At 39.2% G+C, this 14991-nt stretch overlaps 1 protein-coding gene across 6 annotated transcripts in view; it reads right to left on the reverse strand.

Moving 5' to 3' along the window:
* Positions 1-1879: 1879 nt before the first annotated feature.
* src (v-src avian sarcoma (Schmidt-Ruppin A-2) viral oncogene homolog) overlaps positions 1880-14991 on the reverse strand; it is a 31418-nt gene continuing 18306 nt past the window's right edge. For 3 of the 6 annotated variants that reach the window (XM_019349824.2, XM_005448368.4, XM_005448369.4), the window contains 13 exons: positions 13540-13801; positions 13338-13437; positions 12559-12576; positions 11441-11539; positions 10478-10504; positions 10193-10296; positions 8162-8311; positions 7824-7979; positions 6760-6939; positions 6320-6396; positions 6084-6237; positions 5699-5830; positions 1880-4391 (listed from right to left, as the gene is read on the reverse strand). In XM_019349824.2, coding sequence (XP_019205369.1) covers positions 4183-4391; positions 5699-5830; positions 6084-6237; positions 6320-6396; positions 6760-6939; positions 7824-7979; positions 8162-8311; positions 10193-10296; positions 10478-10504; positions 11441-11539; positions 12559-12576; positions 13338-13437; positions 13540-13792 — 1659 coding nt within the window. In that variant the 5' untranslated portion in view covers positions 13793-13801 and the 3' untranslated portion in view covers positions 1880-4182. The remainder of the gene's footprint in view (positions 4392-5698; positions 5831-6083; positions 6238-6319; positions 6397-6759; positions 6940-7823; positions 7980-8161; positions 8312-10192; positions 10297-10477; positions 10505-11440; positions 11540-12558; positions 12577-13337; positions 13438-13539; positions 13802-14991) is intronic. The other 3 variants (XM_005448370.4, XM_005448371.4, XM_003438924.5) reach the window with 3 other exon arrangements.

Here is a 14991-nt window from a genome sequence, read left to right on the forward strand (position 1 = left end):
ATAACAATAATAACAATAATAATAATAATAATAATGATAATAATGACCCAATTATACTTGGCACCTGTGAAACATGTCATCTGGTTTTACACGTTAAGAAAATGCATGGAGCAACCATATCGTGAAACAATGTTTAATGTCAAAGGAGAACTTGGACTCAATTTATTTAACTTGAATATTTCCAACTTTCTACTCCTACTTCATTCTCTTTTACAAGAGAAACGAAACAAATAAAAGGATACTTAAAAATAAATAAATTACAACTTCTACCATTACTTCATAATGGCACGGATAATGTAGGCTACATAGTCCCCCATATATAAAATACTCTAAACATCCCTGGAATGAGACCGGAAAGAGACATAGGCCTTGGAGACTGCGACAGGAAGGGCACCCGGCGTATATTTGAAATATGCGTATTCATACGGGAGCAGGCGAAAGAAGCTTTTTGTGCTATATCTATCAAATTATTTTACTTAATTATTTGACTCTATGTGTTAGCCCTACATCTGACTGGCGACCTGTCCATGGTGCACTGTGATAGACTCGTTTGGTATTTAGTATGACCACCTTTATTCTTTAACACTCCTGAACTCTCTCAGGCAAGCTTTCTTGTAGTTTCTTTAAGTAGTCATTAGGAATAATTCTCTTGGCTTTTGAAGGATATTCAAAGCTCATAAATGGATGCTTCCGTTTGTTTTGTTGTCTATCAAGATGACACCCTAGTACTTCAGTAGTGTTGAGGTCTGAGCTCTTTGGAGGCCAATCAAAGGCTAATAATCCTCCATTATTTGTTGTTGTGTCCAGGTTTGGGATCATTTTCCAGCTGAAACAATGAAGCCACTGCCAATCAGACCAGATGACATTGCATTTATATTTCCAACAATTCCGACAATTTTGAGAAGATCCCCAACACCACTGGTTGAAATGCATCTCTAAAACATGTTTTACAGATGGCTGTAGGACGGCTCTCTTCTTCAGAGCCATCCTTCACCAGACCCATTTTTGATGAGGATTCAGTGGACAGTAGATGGAACCACTGAAGGGCCAAATGCATATCTCAGGTCCAGTGTCAGTTCTTTGCTGGGATTTTTCCGATTTCTTGAGGACATGACCTTTAGATACTGTTCACCTTTTGTAAAGACAGTACACCATACTGATATATGCCAAGTTTTTCGCTAAAACTCTTCAAGAATCACATTGCTGGTTCAAAAAATACAATTCATGTCTGTCAAACTGTATTATCTTTGGTATCTTTTCATTGAGTCAATTAAACAAATGGGAACAGGTTACATGCTCTTGTGACAGGCAGATAGTAACAAAATGCCTAAAGATACAATTTAAAATTGGTTCACTCTCAAGTTGTTATGTGTAGATATAATACCGGTTCATCCTGTGAGTTAGGTGTCTTTTTTAGGCTTGAATGATTCAGCTCATTGTTAAGTGGCACAATAAACAAAAAAACATTCCTCTTAAAATATTCAGGTACAAGGACTAGACTGAAAATGAGTGAAAAACCAGACAATATATGCAGAGAAAAACTTTGAAAGACCCTCAGATTCCTGAAGAACTATTGCTTAAAAGCACTTTCAAAAATTAAGAAAAATTGTGACTCCTTGGAAAAGAAATAAAGACTATGCAAAAGTCTTGTAATTAGACTATTTATATGTAGATAAAAAAAATTTTTTGACACTACTGTTCGTTGCATGTCGCTATAAATATGCTTTCAAATCTTTTTCGAGGTCAATGGAAGATTATCTTTGTGTCTTAGAACAGGATAATCAAGTATTTTGTGTACATTACTGCTTTGTGTGGGTATGTTTTTCTTTCTTTTTTAAAGAAGCATTTGTTCAGTTAATAAACAAGAGCACGCGTCATAGGCAGTATACAAATTTTATTCAAATTTGAACAGTAATCAGTAGGATTTAACAAAGAGTTATTTATGTGAAAATTCCCATTGGATACAGTAGAAAAAGAGTATATATATAGGAATATCACTGATTTAAAAAATATCTGCATAGCCAGAAAGGAGACCCACAGAACCCCACAGGAAATGTCCTTGGCTTATTAGCAAGGCTGCATACTGACTATATGATCTTTTTCATGCACTTTATCCATATTTTTGCTCAAACATTCAATGAGACAGCAGGAAAAGGGAATAATGCAAACAACCCAACTATACCTGCAGGCCATTGCATTCTTTATCCGTGCAACACAGCAGATGTAACACAGATATCAAGCTCCTATTCATGGCAGCTGCATCATCTTTTTGTGTGGAGTTACTCAGTCTTAACCAGTAGTGCTTTGGGAATTCCCGGCTGGAGAGCCCACTCAAGGAACAACAGAAGGTGGCAGCACAACACTGTCGAACAGATCCATAAAAGCAATATGTCTGACAAGAATGACACGTGATTACCTGCTAATTTCTCAGCCTCTATAGCAGCATCAAAATGATCTAAAGGTCATCACGATGTAAACATTGTGGTATTGATTGTATTATGGGAAGCATTGATGCTGGTAGATTATCAGTATGTGGCGAGAAACAACTGGCACGTTAATGTTCAACTGAGAAAGGTTTCACAGAAATACGTGCACAAAGAAACATACCTGTGCTCAGAAGTGTTGCAACAATGATTAATCTTATACTGTAAGATGTTATGTAACCCAGAAAAGTACCAGAAAGAAAAATTAACAATTGGGTTATTCTTTAAAGTAATAAATTATAAAGATATATACAAATATTATCATTAAGAATATTTACAATTAGGTTTCAAGAAGCCAATTCTTTTTGCTATACCTGCCACCGTGTTCACGGGAAAGCTTTGTAGTCTGCCTCCTACAGGCATCAGGGAGGCATAACCATACTGCTGCTCATTTATCATATTCAATAAGAACACAATGACAATATCTCCAGTGTAACATTGTCCTAAAACTTGCACTCATTAGTGAAATACTACTGCTGGTTAAAAATAGTCTTCATATCCATGAAGTTGAGAACTGAGCGGGGACATTCACCTGATTTTAACGCGAATGCTTGAAAGTAAATCTAGATTAAAATGCATGCTGGTGATCCAAAAGTGTACACAGATGCGGGATCTCACAAACAGTGGATTATCCTTTAGAAGAACAGAACAGCATAACCTCTGTTTAGATAACACAAGCTTCATTATAAGAAAAGTCCAGAGTATTAAAATACACTTTTACACAGTAGAAGAGAGTAAAAAAGACATTTTTCATTGGCACAAAAATCCTCACAGAAGAATTCTTGTTTTCTCCATCCTGAGATGATCTTTAGTGATCAGTAGCCATTTATCTTTATAGATTAAGAAAAGTCACAATTAGCAAATAGAGACAGAGACGGCCTCTTTTCTTCTTTGCGTTGAGCTGTATGTTGGTCACAGCAATAACTCAATTAGTCCAGCTGGTGAAAGAGACTTTCACATCACTTTCACATCACAAAATCTTACAGCAATCCAGAAACAAGCCTCAATGTTGCACAGGGGAAGTGTGGTGCTAAAAACTGAAGTATTATCGTGGAAAATTTCCAGTTGATCCAGGTATAGTAGCAAAAATTTCTTTGAAAAGATCGATAATATCTTAAAATTTGATGTTGGTACCACATAGGTGCTTCTTGAGCAGAAAAATGGAAGACGGCGTCTGAGCGTGTGTTTCGAAGGGGATCCCAAAGAAAATGTGGCAAAAAAAGACATCCTGTTGTAACCAATAAACTTAATTCTGTGGACACCCACCCATGTGTGACTGATATGCTGTCTTGTAGGTCATGTTGTGTTATTGATGGTGATAATTATGAGATCAGTCAGGAGAAATAACATAGGAAGAACCCACAAGGAAGGCTTATTAGGACACCTTACAAACACATAAAAGGCAGACACACCTCTTTGCCTGTTTGGGTTGTTGAAAAATAATACCATACATTGAAAACAGTCTCTCAAACTGGACATGTTGGAGAGACTTTGGAAAGACTGGATTTTGCTGATTGGTTTGATGTCACTCAGAATCAATGATTGTACCCAAATATGTGTCAATTCTTTGCCCCATCAGACAAAAAACCCCCCCAAAAACCCCCACCGCCCACACACAATTATCCATGCACTTTAAAGACGATGCACATGCTCAGTTATGCACATCCACACTGTGTGCACAGATATGTTGCCAGCTTGGTTACAGGTTCTCTCCTGGCTGGTACTGAGGCTCTGTGGAGGTAAAGTAATCCTCCAGGAAGCCCTGCAGGTACTCGAAAGTTGGCCTCTCCTCAGGTTCCTTCCTCCAGCAGCTCAGCATCAGCTCATGAAGGGATTCTGGGCACTCTGTTGGACACGGCATCCTATAACCACGCTCCACCTGGTCTAACACCTCCCGGTTCACCATACCTGGTAGAGAAAATAAAGCATTATGAAAGGTATGCGGCTGAAAAGCTATATCCATAGTTGGAGTACTAAGTAAGACATCTTTATGCTATACACAGAATACAGAATTATTAGGTAAGTGTGTATTCTGATCTTTTTATTATTTTTATGCATATTTTACAATTATTTTCAGTTGATTCAGTTACTTTCACTAAGTTATTAATAAAAATCCCAAGGGCTGACATTACAGCAGCACTTACCCTTAAGACACATGTAATCCAAACTGGATTATCGAAATATAGGCCAAAATTTTTACTTAAAGAACTTTTTCACATTTGTATGATCGTCACAGAGTATTTAGAGAAGTCAACCAGCTCTTATTATGGCTGTCTTGCAAATCCTTCAGGTCACTCAGTCAGAAACCTTTCTGAGTGCATGCTAACTGATGCCCCCTAGTGGTTACATTTTTTATTTTTATTTTGAAGCAGCCAAACTCTACAGTCTTTCCCATTTATTACAAAAACACAGACACACACACAAAACTATCAGAAACCCATTATTATTTAGTGCCATGATATTCCAGAAAGACAACCAAAAACAATAAGATTGATACAATGAAGCATTAGGATCAAGCCAAAAAAATAAATAAATAAAAATAAATATAAACTAAGAGTGACTCTTGATGGACATGGTAGGTGGGCTAACTGATGCAGATGACCACTTTCAGGAATCTGGTTAGGGCTAGTACTATTAAGGATGAGCTAGTGGGAGTTTTCCATTCTGACTAGATAGTCAACAAAGGCCTCGGATATAACCCACATATGAATTCAATCACATCATAAACAAATGCAGGCTTTCCCCATTCTTTCCCCATTCTTTAACAGCATTTTGAAAGCTGTGGCTGGTCCTTCAGCAAAAACTGACATACTTCAAAAACAGAAGGACTCCTGAGAGTTACTAAAAACAGGATGACCTTTTTTTAAAAAAGGGGTTGTGAATATTTTTGAAAAGCCAAAAATGTTACAGTTACCAAATTTAGGAAATGCACAGTCTGTGTAGGTTCTGAGTCATCCAGGTCACATGACCAATAGTGGGTTAATGATCCTCAGAACAACCTCCAAAGGGGACAGACACATACTATGGGTTTATTATCTGGGATTATCTGTCCACCAGTTGTTTTAGATCTCAAATGACCTTTAGGATTGATTTTTTATGCATTATCTAGTCTCTCATAGGGAAAAAATAAACATACATTTCCTTTAAGCATTAAGTTTTGAGGTTAAAATTCCTTCAACCATAATAAAGGCTTAAACAAAATTATCAATACTTGCCTGGGTATGGGACTCGGCCTTTAGTAGCCAGTTCAGTCAGTAGGATCCCAAATGACCATACATCTGATTTAATGGTAAAGCGGCCATACAGCGCAGCCTCAGGAGCCGTCCACTTGATGGGAAACTTGGCACCTGCAAGAGAACAAGTTTATCAAGAGGCTGAAATTAGACCATTGTAAACAGGCTGTTCAACAGCTGTGAACATCACAAAATCACTGATTCCTTACACAAAAGGAAGGAACAAAATCCAAATAGATATGTGATGCCTTTGAAATACTCTATATTCGGCCTGGTGTTAGAAAAACTGAGAGAAAGGCTACTGTGTCACATGAAAAAACAGCATGATAAAATAAATGCTGTCTTTTTTACCCTTTTATACTTTTACCTTGCCTGGCAGTATATTCGTTATCCTCTATGAGGCGAGCCAAACCAAAGTCAGCCACTTTGCAAACCAGGTTATCTCCCACCAGGATGTTAGCAGCTCTTAGATCACGGTGCACATAGTTCATCCTCTCGACATAAGCCATCCCTGAAGCAATCTGAGAAAGGAGCAAATCTCTGTTTTACAACAAAAAAGCAACAAACAATTAAATAATAAAACGTGATGTTATTTGCACTGACCTGTGCAGCCATGTCCACCAGCTGGGGAAGGCGAAGCATCTTACCCATCTCCCCTTTCAGAGAGTCCAGTAGGCTACCTGTTAGTGCAGATTAGAATAAGTTAATCACCACTGAACCTATGAAATTCATTTTAAATTTTGAAAAAATGTATGCATAAATGAGGTTTATTTATAAATAAATTCATTGTCTAGAACTTTCTTTTTTCCCAGGTTGTAAACACATCATAGTTTAACTCAATTTTTGGCTGTTTCTGCTTAATCACATCGCCTTTTTTAAGACGTGTTCATCTTTTAATTAGACTTAGAAATATGATTTTGATGAGTCATAATCAAATAATATTTTAAGTACTACACATTTTCATTATTATTATTTATATTTACAAATGAAAAAATGTACTCTGAAAATATTTAAATGTGACAGAGTGAGGACCCCACGCTGACCTTGGCCCATGTACTCTGTGACGATGTAAATCGGCTCCTCAGACACCACAGCGTAAAGCTGAACCAGCTTTTCGTGTCTCAGTTTCTTCATGACCTGAGCCTCCTGCAGGAAGGCCTCCGGGGACATGGTGCCGGGCTTCAGGGTCTTGATAGCCACCTGCGTTGTACCGTTCCATGTTCCTGATTGAAAACAAATGTTATTAGTATAACATTAGTATTGATTGTTAGAACTTAAACAACTCAACTCCAGCTTTCCCCCATTAAAACTGAAGTCATTTAAGCTTTAAAATAATTTTCTAATGCACCTCTGGACAGTCTTGTATATGGTTGCTTTTTTAAATGTTGCTCCATGACCATCCTTTTCTGACAACAAAACATTTCTGCTTAAAAACTAATTACTAGTTTCCAGTAATTAGTCAGAGCTCAAGCTCTGACTAATTACTGAGAGACTACTGTTTTTTCACTATGAATTTGCCCCAAAGGGAAAGACAAATGATTGCTGATTTCTACTGTTATGCCTTGAGACATTTGTGGGAGGACAGTCAGCAGGTATGACCTGAACATACCTGGGTGTGCCTGAAAACACAAGAGCTTTGTGGTCGCACCAGCACCAACCTCCATTACACTTAATTTGCCTCCCTGTCAGTTCACCCACGTTTCCAAAATGAAATTCTAACTGACAGGTCATTGTTTTCATACACTGGAGGAGATTCATTGCACACTGCAGTGGAAAAAATGCAAAGCGACAGAAACGAAGATCTACTGAACAATTTGAAAAAAGCAGCCACACTGAAAATGTTCCAGAAGTTATCTAAAGGGCATATTGGCCAAATTTCTAAAACGTTTGGCATTTTATTTTCACTGGCTTCATCTTGTTTGCACATCAACAGTGATCATACAATAATATTCTAATCAGAATCAGCTATCAGTTACAACAGTAACAGTTATAGCTGTGCAATTTTTCAGTCACGCAGGGCTAAAATATTTTATGCACTTTCTCTGGTCAATAGCTGTGACCAGAGAAAATAACTGAAGATCCATTCAAGGAATAAAGCACGACTTACCCATCCAGACTTCTCCGAAGCAGCCCTGTCCAAGCTTTATGTCAAGACGGAGAGACTCTCTCGGGATCTCCCAGGCGTCCTTTGCTAAGCCCTGAGTCTGAGGCTTCAGTACAGGACATATGTCTGTTAGGCTGTGACACAATCCATCAGCATGCTCTGGGGAGGGAAGATGGTGAGGCTGGTCAGTGGTAAAGCAGATAATGGGCAGGAAACACAGGAAAGGTTTAACTAAAAGAATAAGTGAATGAATATTAGAGCTGCTTTGCTCACTTGTGTAATTACTAATGACTCTGTTAGGGAGGGGAAGCTAAAAAGCATTTTGTCTGCACTGAACTCACTGCGGTAATGATTGACAAGCTGCTGTAGGGAGTTGAACTGGGTGCGTGATGTGATGTAGAAGCCTCCACTGTCCAGCTTCCTGATCTTGTAGTGCTTCACATTTAACCCTTTTGTGTTGTCATAATCCAATACAGACAGACAGTAGGCACCTGGGGGAAAATGATAACAAATTAATACAAAGAAGCAAAGACATTGATAGCACTGATGGCTTGAATGATGTTAAATCTGTGTTCTTTCTTTTAAATCACCTGGTGGAAAGTAACAGAACATTTGACAAACAGAATGAAGAGTAATTGGAGTCCATTTTTGTGGGCAGTGTGTTCATTGCAACACCAGAGGGCAGTGCTGGTCAACCAAGAACCAGTCTGAATCACAGATTGGCCCAAGGCAATGCCTAGCCTTTCTCTTTATTTTTGAACTGGGCAATATGGCCTGTGGTTGTACAGCCTCAGCTCCACAATGACCTAATTCTGTCTCGCTCACTCACCCAGTATTTCGCCTCTGCTCCTGCTCACCCACCTACTCCCCTTCTGCCTATCTCTCCCTACCTTCAATCTTTTCTCAGTCTATCCAGATTCCATATATCCGCTCCATAACAGTAATCCTGTAATGTACCAGTGTGTACACGCGACATACACACAGAACTGACTGAGCCCGAAGAGACTGTTTTACTGCTGCAGCAGCAGCAGCAGCATCAGAGTAGCTGCCTATCAGAACCATCTCTCTACACTGAGTCCCACAGGCATCACATCCAACCTTTTCCCATCTGCCTGATTTGTTTCTCTTCTGTACCCACGTTGCCACATGACTGACACGGCACAGCGGGGAGCACAGTGAGCAGCAGGGAGGCTTGCCTTACTGTAGAAAGAATCTGCTTTCTTCTCCTCGGTGCCTTTTTAGTCTGATATGTCACAGAACAGAAAATTCATTTTGAAATCTGAACATTTTACAAGTTCATAGAAAGATACACGAAGAGGTGTAAAAATAACTGCACACTGTGTTTCTGGGATTTTAAAAAAGTTCCCCGGGTAGACTGGTTTAAAAAATTTAAATCTACATGCCCAGGCCCTAAAAGTTTTACATTTACAATTTTACTTTCTCATACTCTGTCGTAAAGGAAAACTTGTGAGAAACCCGAAGGCTGGTGTTTGAAGGATATCAGAAGTCATTGATTCAGGAGTAGTTTTGTTCAATAGGGATGAGTGTGGTTTGAAAAAACACTTTTTTAAAATCAGAAAAACAATCACAGATCCTAAAAAAATGCAGGCAAGCTTTTCACTGTTTTTCCTTGTCTTAACAAAAAGTACATGTACACAGCTTGCATGCCTGAAACACCTCAACTACTTATTGTATGACTAAAAACTGGAAAAACTGCACTGTAAACTAACAGATGTTGATGGTGTTTCCACCTACAATAGAGCTCCAATCAGAAACTCCCATACAGCACATTAAATATTAATATTGTATGCATCTGTGTTTTCAGTTCAGTACCCTTTTATTCACAATATATTAAAAAAACAAAACAATCCGACACTGATGTATACCTACATGCAAATCATATCCCTGCCTCACTGTGTGTTGTATGCCATCTTTAAAACTCTGTGTTGTGGATGAGTTAGTGGGAAGATCAGCTAAATCAGTAGGATAACACATGATCTCTTGATCCTTGCTTGTGGTGAATTATCCTTTATAGGTTTCTTACAATTTCCAGAAGCAATAATGTTTTTTGTTTGTTCAAAGTTTTTTAACGGATTAAAGGGATCAGTTTGTACACAAACTACACTTTAGAAAATCTAAAAAGGATATCTAGGTGATGTTTAAATACGATGGAGGGCAAATAAGGAAAGTAATGTTGTAGATGCCGGCACACCTTTCATTTTTAGAGCTACTTTACAACCAAGACTAGATATATTTGACAAACAGTCTGATAATCAGTGCCAAAATAGTAGTTACAGGGAGTTTCTGATTAGAGAACAAATTAAGTAAGGCATTCAGATACTTCACCGTATTCCAGTTGTGATTCAACTTACCCTTGGTGGTTTCACTCTCTCGCACCAGGAAAGTCCCTCTCCTGTTCTCTAAACTCAGCAGCAGCCTCTCAGAATCGCGGCGTGTGATTTTGCCAAAGTACCACCTGGTTGAGGTCAAGACACAACACATGGGACACAAGGGAGCAGATTGGTGAGGGGAAGGAGATATGAGTGGGAGAAAGAGAGGGAATGGGAAATCGAGGCTGAACTCGCTTATAGTCTCAGAAGGTTTAGGTTATTCCAGATGCAGTGCATACTAGTGCCTACAGTGCAACAGCTGCTTACCTGGACTCTAGAGCCAGTTTGAGATGACTGATGGAGAAAGAGGCAAAGGTGAGAAACGAAGTTGTTACAAAAAGTTAGTTTGTGAGTTTTATTGTAAGCAAGCAGGTTAGCATGAGAGGTTTAGCAGAGAAAGTGGTTTATGAACTACAGCGAGTTAAATGGATAGTTTAAGATTTCGATGTATTGACTTTCATCCCAGCATCAAGCCCAAGATCACGTCAGTATTACATTACAAAGACACTCACTTAGTTTAGCTTACCTGAAAGACTGGTAACAGAGGCAAATACAGTCAAATAGTAACAATGTTCACTTGCCAGCAAGCCCAATTTTTATGCTCTTTCTAGTCCTTTTGCTAAGTTACTACTACTTTAGTAGCCTCATAGTGAGCTTTAAATGGGACCTGTGACACTCATTTCCAGCATTCTTGGACTTCACTATCTGGTGGTGCTTCTGCCCTCACAGCCAGAACCGTGTGCCTGATATGACCATATAATGGACATCCACCTTTACACGGAGCACAGAGTATAAGAGACTGTCTGAAATCAAGTATTTAGAAGCCTAAGCTTTTGGCTGAAGTATTATTTTCCACATGCACTGACCTCATTACTTCAAACTTGAGGCATAATATGTAGCAGTAGTCCCTTTTAAATGGTTAGGTTCATGTATTTCACTACTTTTAGTAAGAACCTGGCTAGCTGTTGTGAACTCGCTGTAGCTTTGGTGCTAATTTTACATAGCTATCAGCAAAAAAATGAAATGAAATGACCTCCCAAAATGTAAAACTATTCCTTAAAGATCAAATTTCTAATTCACAATAAAAGTAATAAGGCTGAAAGCTCCAAAGAACACAAAGTTTGAGGGTTAATGTTTCCATGCGCTTGGTGAAAGACAGATAAGTGTCACATCAAGAGAGAGAGAGAGAGAGAGAGGGAGAGAGAGAGAGAGAAAAATAAAAGGGTTTACTCTTCTGCTTGGATGGAGTCAGATGGAGCCACATAATTGCTGGGGATATAACCGCTCTCTCCAGTGGTCAGGGAGCGCGCCAGCCACCAGTCCCCTTCCCTGCACAGACGAAATGATAACACACAGCTTTACCAAGGCTCATCACAAGTCCAAAACACAAATGTGAATTTTCGGGCTGTTTATCAAGTGTCTCAGACCATAAATGAAAGGATAGAGTTTGTTTTGCAATTTTAGTAACTGCTGCAATAGCTGTAGTATTTCAGCTCTCAGCTCTTGGAGAAGCTTGATGAATGTCAGCCCAGGTTCTTTTGCTGTTATGCAATTACTAGGGTTGGGAATCGCTGTAACTAACAAAACGATAATATCATAATTTACTGCGCAGCAGAGCAACATGATCTATGCGTCTACAATACATCCTGATATCTGTAAGTGAGAAGATATCCCTGAAATGACGAAATGCAGCAATTATATACACCATTGTGGTGTCAGTGTGGGTATGTATTATCATCCTTATTCAATTAATATTATTATATAATAACGTGTCGGTTCAGTTAATTAGTTCTCCGATTTGCTTTCCCCCGGCTAGTTTCTCCTCTGAGAGTTTCTTCTCCATCAACACATGTGAGTTAACTGTTCCCTTCACCCTCTTTCATTTGATATGATCCATAATTAGTTGTGGTAAATGAAGCAGTGATTCTGGTAAGTCAAACTGGCAAAGGGACTCCATCTAGACCATTTGCACGCTTTAATAAAAATGCTGATGTTTACTGTCAGTGTACTCATGACATATCACAACAGGGGATGATATTCATGTGATTCCCATCCCTAGTAATTATAGAATCATATGGATATTGCAAAAGGCAGGCTGATGGTGCATGAATGCTACACTTTACGAGGGGTTGAGCTGCTGAAGCTTTGCAGCACTATATTCACAAGTTGAATTTTAAAACAATATGTTTATTTGCTTTGATTATTTGCCTCCAATTGATAGTGCTGCAAGGCTTTCGACCAACTGCTATGGGGCAGAGGCATCAGTTTCACATATGCTTCATGTGATACAAAGAACACAGGCTCACAAGTGGTTGATTTAAACACAGTTGTAGAGAAGCTTCACAAACCTGCAGTTCACCTTCCTCCTATCAAAATGTGACGGTTTGTGAAGGAGAAATGGGAAAGAGAGGTGAAATGGTGAAAAAGAAGAGCGTTGGAGAAATACAGAGAGCATATTATGAGCAGTGGCAGAATAGCAAAGTACGCAGAACAAACAGACTTCAGCACAGCACATATGATAAAGCTCTGAACCTAAACTACTTGAACTACTGTGTATTGAATGAGGCACAGTAATGAGGCCAGGGAGAGAAAAAAAAAGCAGAGGGCAGAATATGATCTTGACAAAAGCCCATTGGCTACTATGCATAGCTTTACTAATCCAGTGAATCTGACCAAACAGAAAACTAGGACAAGCCTATCTGACACTTACATTAACAAGTCTTAGACTTGGTTCGAGGATTCTTAGTATCCGTGACCCATTAATGGGCCAGATCTCTGGCTTAGCGGGTCAATGATAATCCACTATTGTTCCAAACTGCCTTCTTGGTCAGTAATTTGTCAGTGGGCAGGCAGCACTGGGGGTGCATGACTACACTATATGGTTCACTGCATAGGTATTGAGTCAAAGAGCAAACCCATACTTAAAAAAAACAGTATAGGCAATAGGAAATGTCTCACTTGACTGTAACAACAGAAGTCTTCAGTAGACAAGTGACATCAATTTTGGAGAGCAGAGTAGCCAGATGGTGAGCAATAACTTATGCCTTTATACTGTACAACTTCAGCTATTCTTGAATTTATCAAGGTGCAAAAGACGACAGAGAAGGAGTGTGAATGTTTTCCTTACGTATTGTTTACTATCTGGAGCCGTTCACCCTTCCTAAAAGACAGATCTGTGGCTGTTCGAGATTCATAATCGTATAATGCCACAAAGGTCGTCACCCCTCCTGTAAGAAGATAAAGTGTGGGTTTTGATAAAGTACAGTTTAAATAACCAGCACAACAAGGTGGTAACTGTAAAACTGAAAGCTCTCAGCGAAGGTTCTCACCTGCTCGCGTTATGCAGTTTGAAGAGGTGACACTGTTATTGTCCACTCCTCCAAAGAGCGTTAGCTCTGCAGTATTAGCCATTGACTGATTCCCACTGAGACCTGCATCCATAGTAGGGCTGCGGTTTGGTGTTAAGGACTGTTGAGTGGAGTTGAGGTGGTGGCCGCCAGCCCCTCCACCCGAGCTGAGGTTGCCATCGAGGCTGCGTGTTCGCTGGCCTACATCCTTGGACTTGCTCTTGGATCCTCCCATAGCCAAGGCCTGTTGTGCATTCAAAGACAGAGAAAACTCTGTGAGACAGCAGATTAAGAATAAACTTAATTCAAATTGAATTTCCAGGCACTGTAATAGAAAAATTACACTATAATTTGGCATCAAATGAACTTGCTTTCTTATGTCATTTTCTTAGAATACATTCTCTGGAAAAATTCCTCTGACTGCCACAAAGCCAGATGCAGAAACCAGAGACGGACCGGAGACTACTATTAAACCCACAGAGACACGGTGTCACACAGACCACATGAAGCAAAACATCTCCAGCAGACGTTGGAGCAGCTGCCACTCTTCGGTTTCAATACACGAGATCCACTTTACCCCACTCCCACCAGCAGCATGAACACAGACAGCAGTTATGTCACACATGCAAGCATGAACATGTGTCAGAAGCAGAATAGTTCCAGAGAAAGGCTGAAGCATTTTGAGGTGGCATTCCCATTGCTTCTATTCCCCAAAACTTATTCACGTTCATGTCTTCTTGAGGGGGAAAAGTCTTCATTTCAACAGCAGTGCTGAGTAAGTAAACGATCGACAGAAGATTGGTAAACATCAATTATGGTAATAATTTAGAGCCATTACGTGAGTGTGGCTAAAGTAATGCCCACATTCAGGAGTTTTAGCATTTAAATGTGAGGATTTACAGCATTGAGTCACTGGAAATTCAGCTGCAGACTACTGAGAGGGCAAGTTTGAGCACTGACAGCTGTGATGAGTACTTTTCAGTACCTCTAACAAAAGAAAAATAACATATTAAAATAAAATAAACACAAATGATTTTCTTTTAACTGAAACAAGCTATAGAAGCATTATTACCCATAGTGTTTTGCATTGAATGTGTTAGTAAGTCCACTATACAGTTATCTCTCAGGCTGCTAAATACTGCACTATGTTCACCAGCGTTCTTCTCACTCTGGTTAATCAAAGCATGTTTGCTTTCAGCAGCGTCCTGCTGTTTGTGGAAACTAGACCTGTGGGCATGTCAGAGTTGTAAAAGCTGTTACCAGGAAAAACAAAAACAAATGCACAATAGAGCTGACTCAGATGATAATTTTCTGATTGACTGATTCTTTAATTTAAAACCCGCCCACACATAAAGTGCAAACAAATCATTTTTAGTTGCAAACCTATTTTGTACACCACAACAGTGTTTATCCTAACCCAGTATGTCCCTGTGA

This window comes from Oreochromis niloticus, linkage group LG20 (genome assembly GCF_001858045.2).
Source record: "Oreochromis niloticus isolate F11D_XX linkage group LG20, O_niloticus_UMD_NMBU, whole genome shotgun sequence".
In the NCBI taxonomy this organism is placed as follows: domain Eukaryota; kingdom Metazoa; phylum Chordata; class Actinopteri; order Cichliformes; family Cichlidae; genus Oreochromis; species Oreochromis niloticus.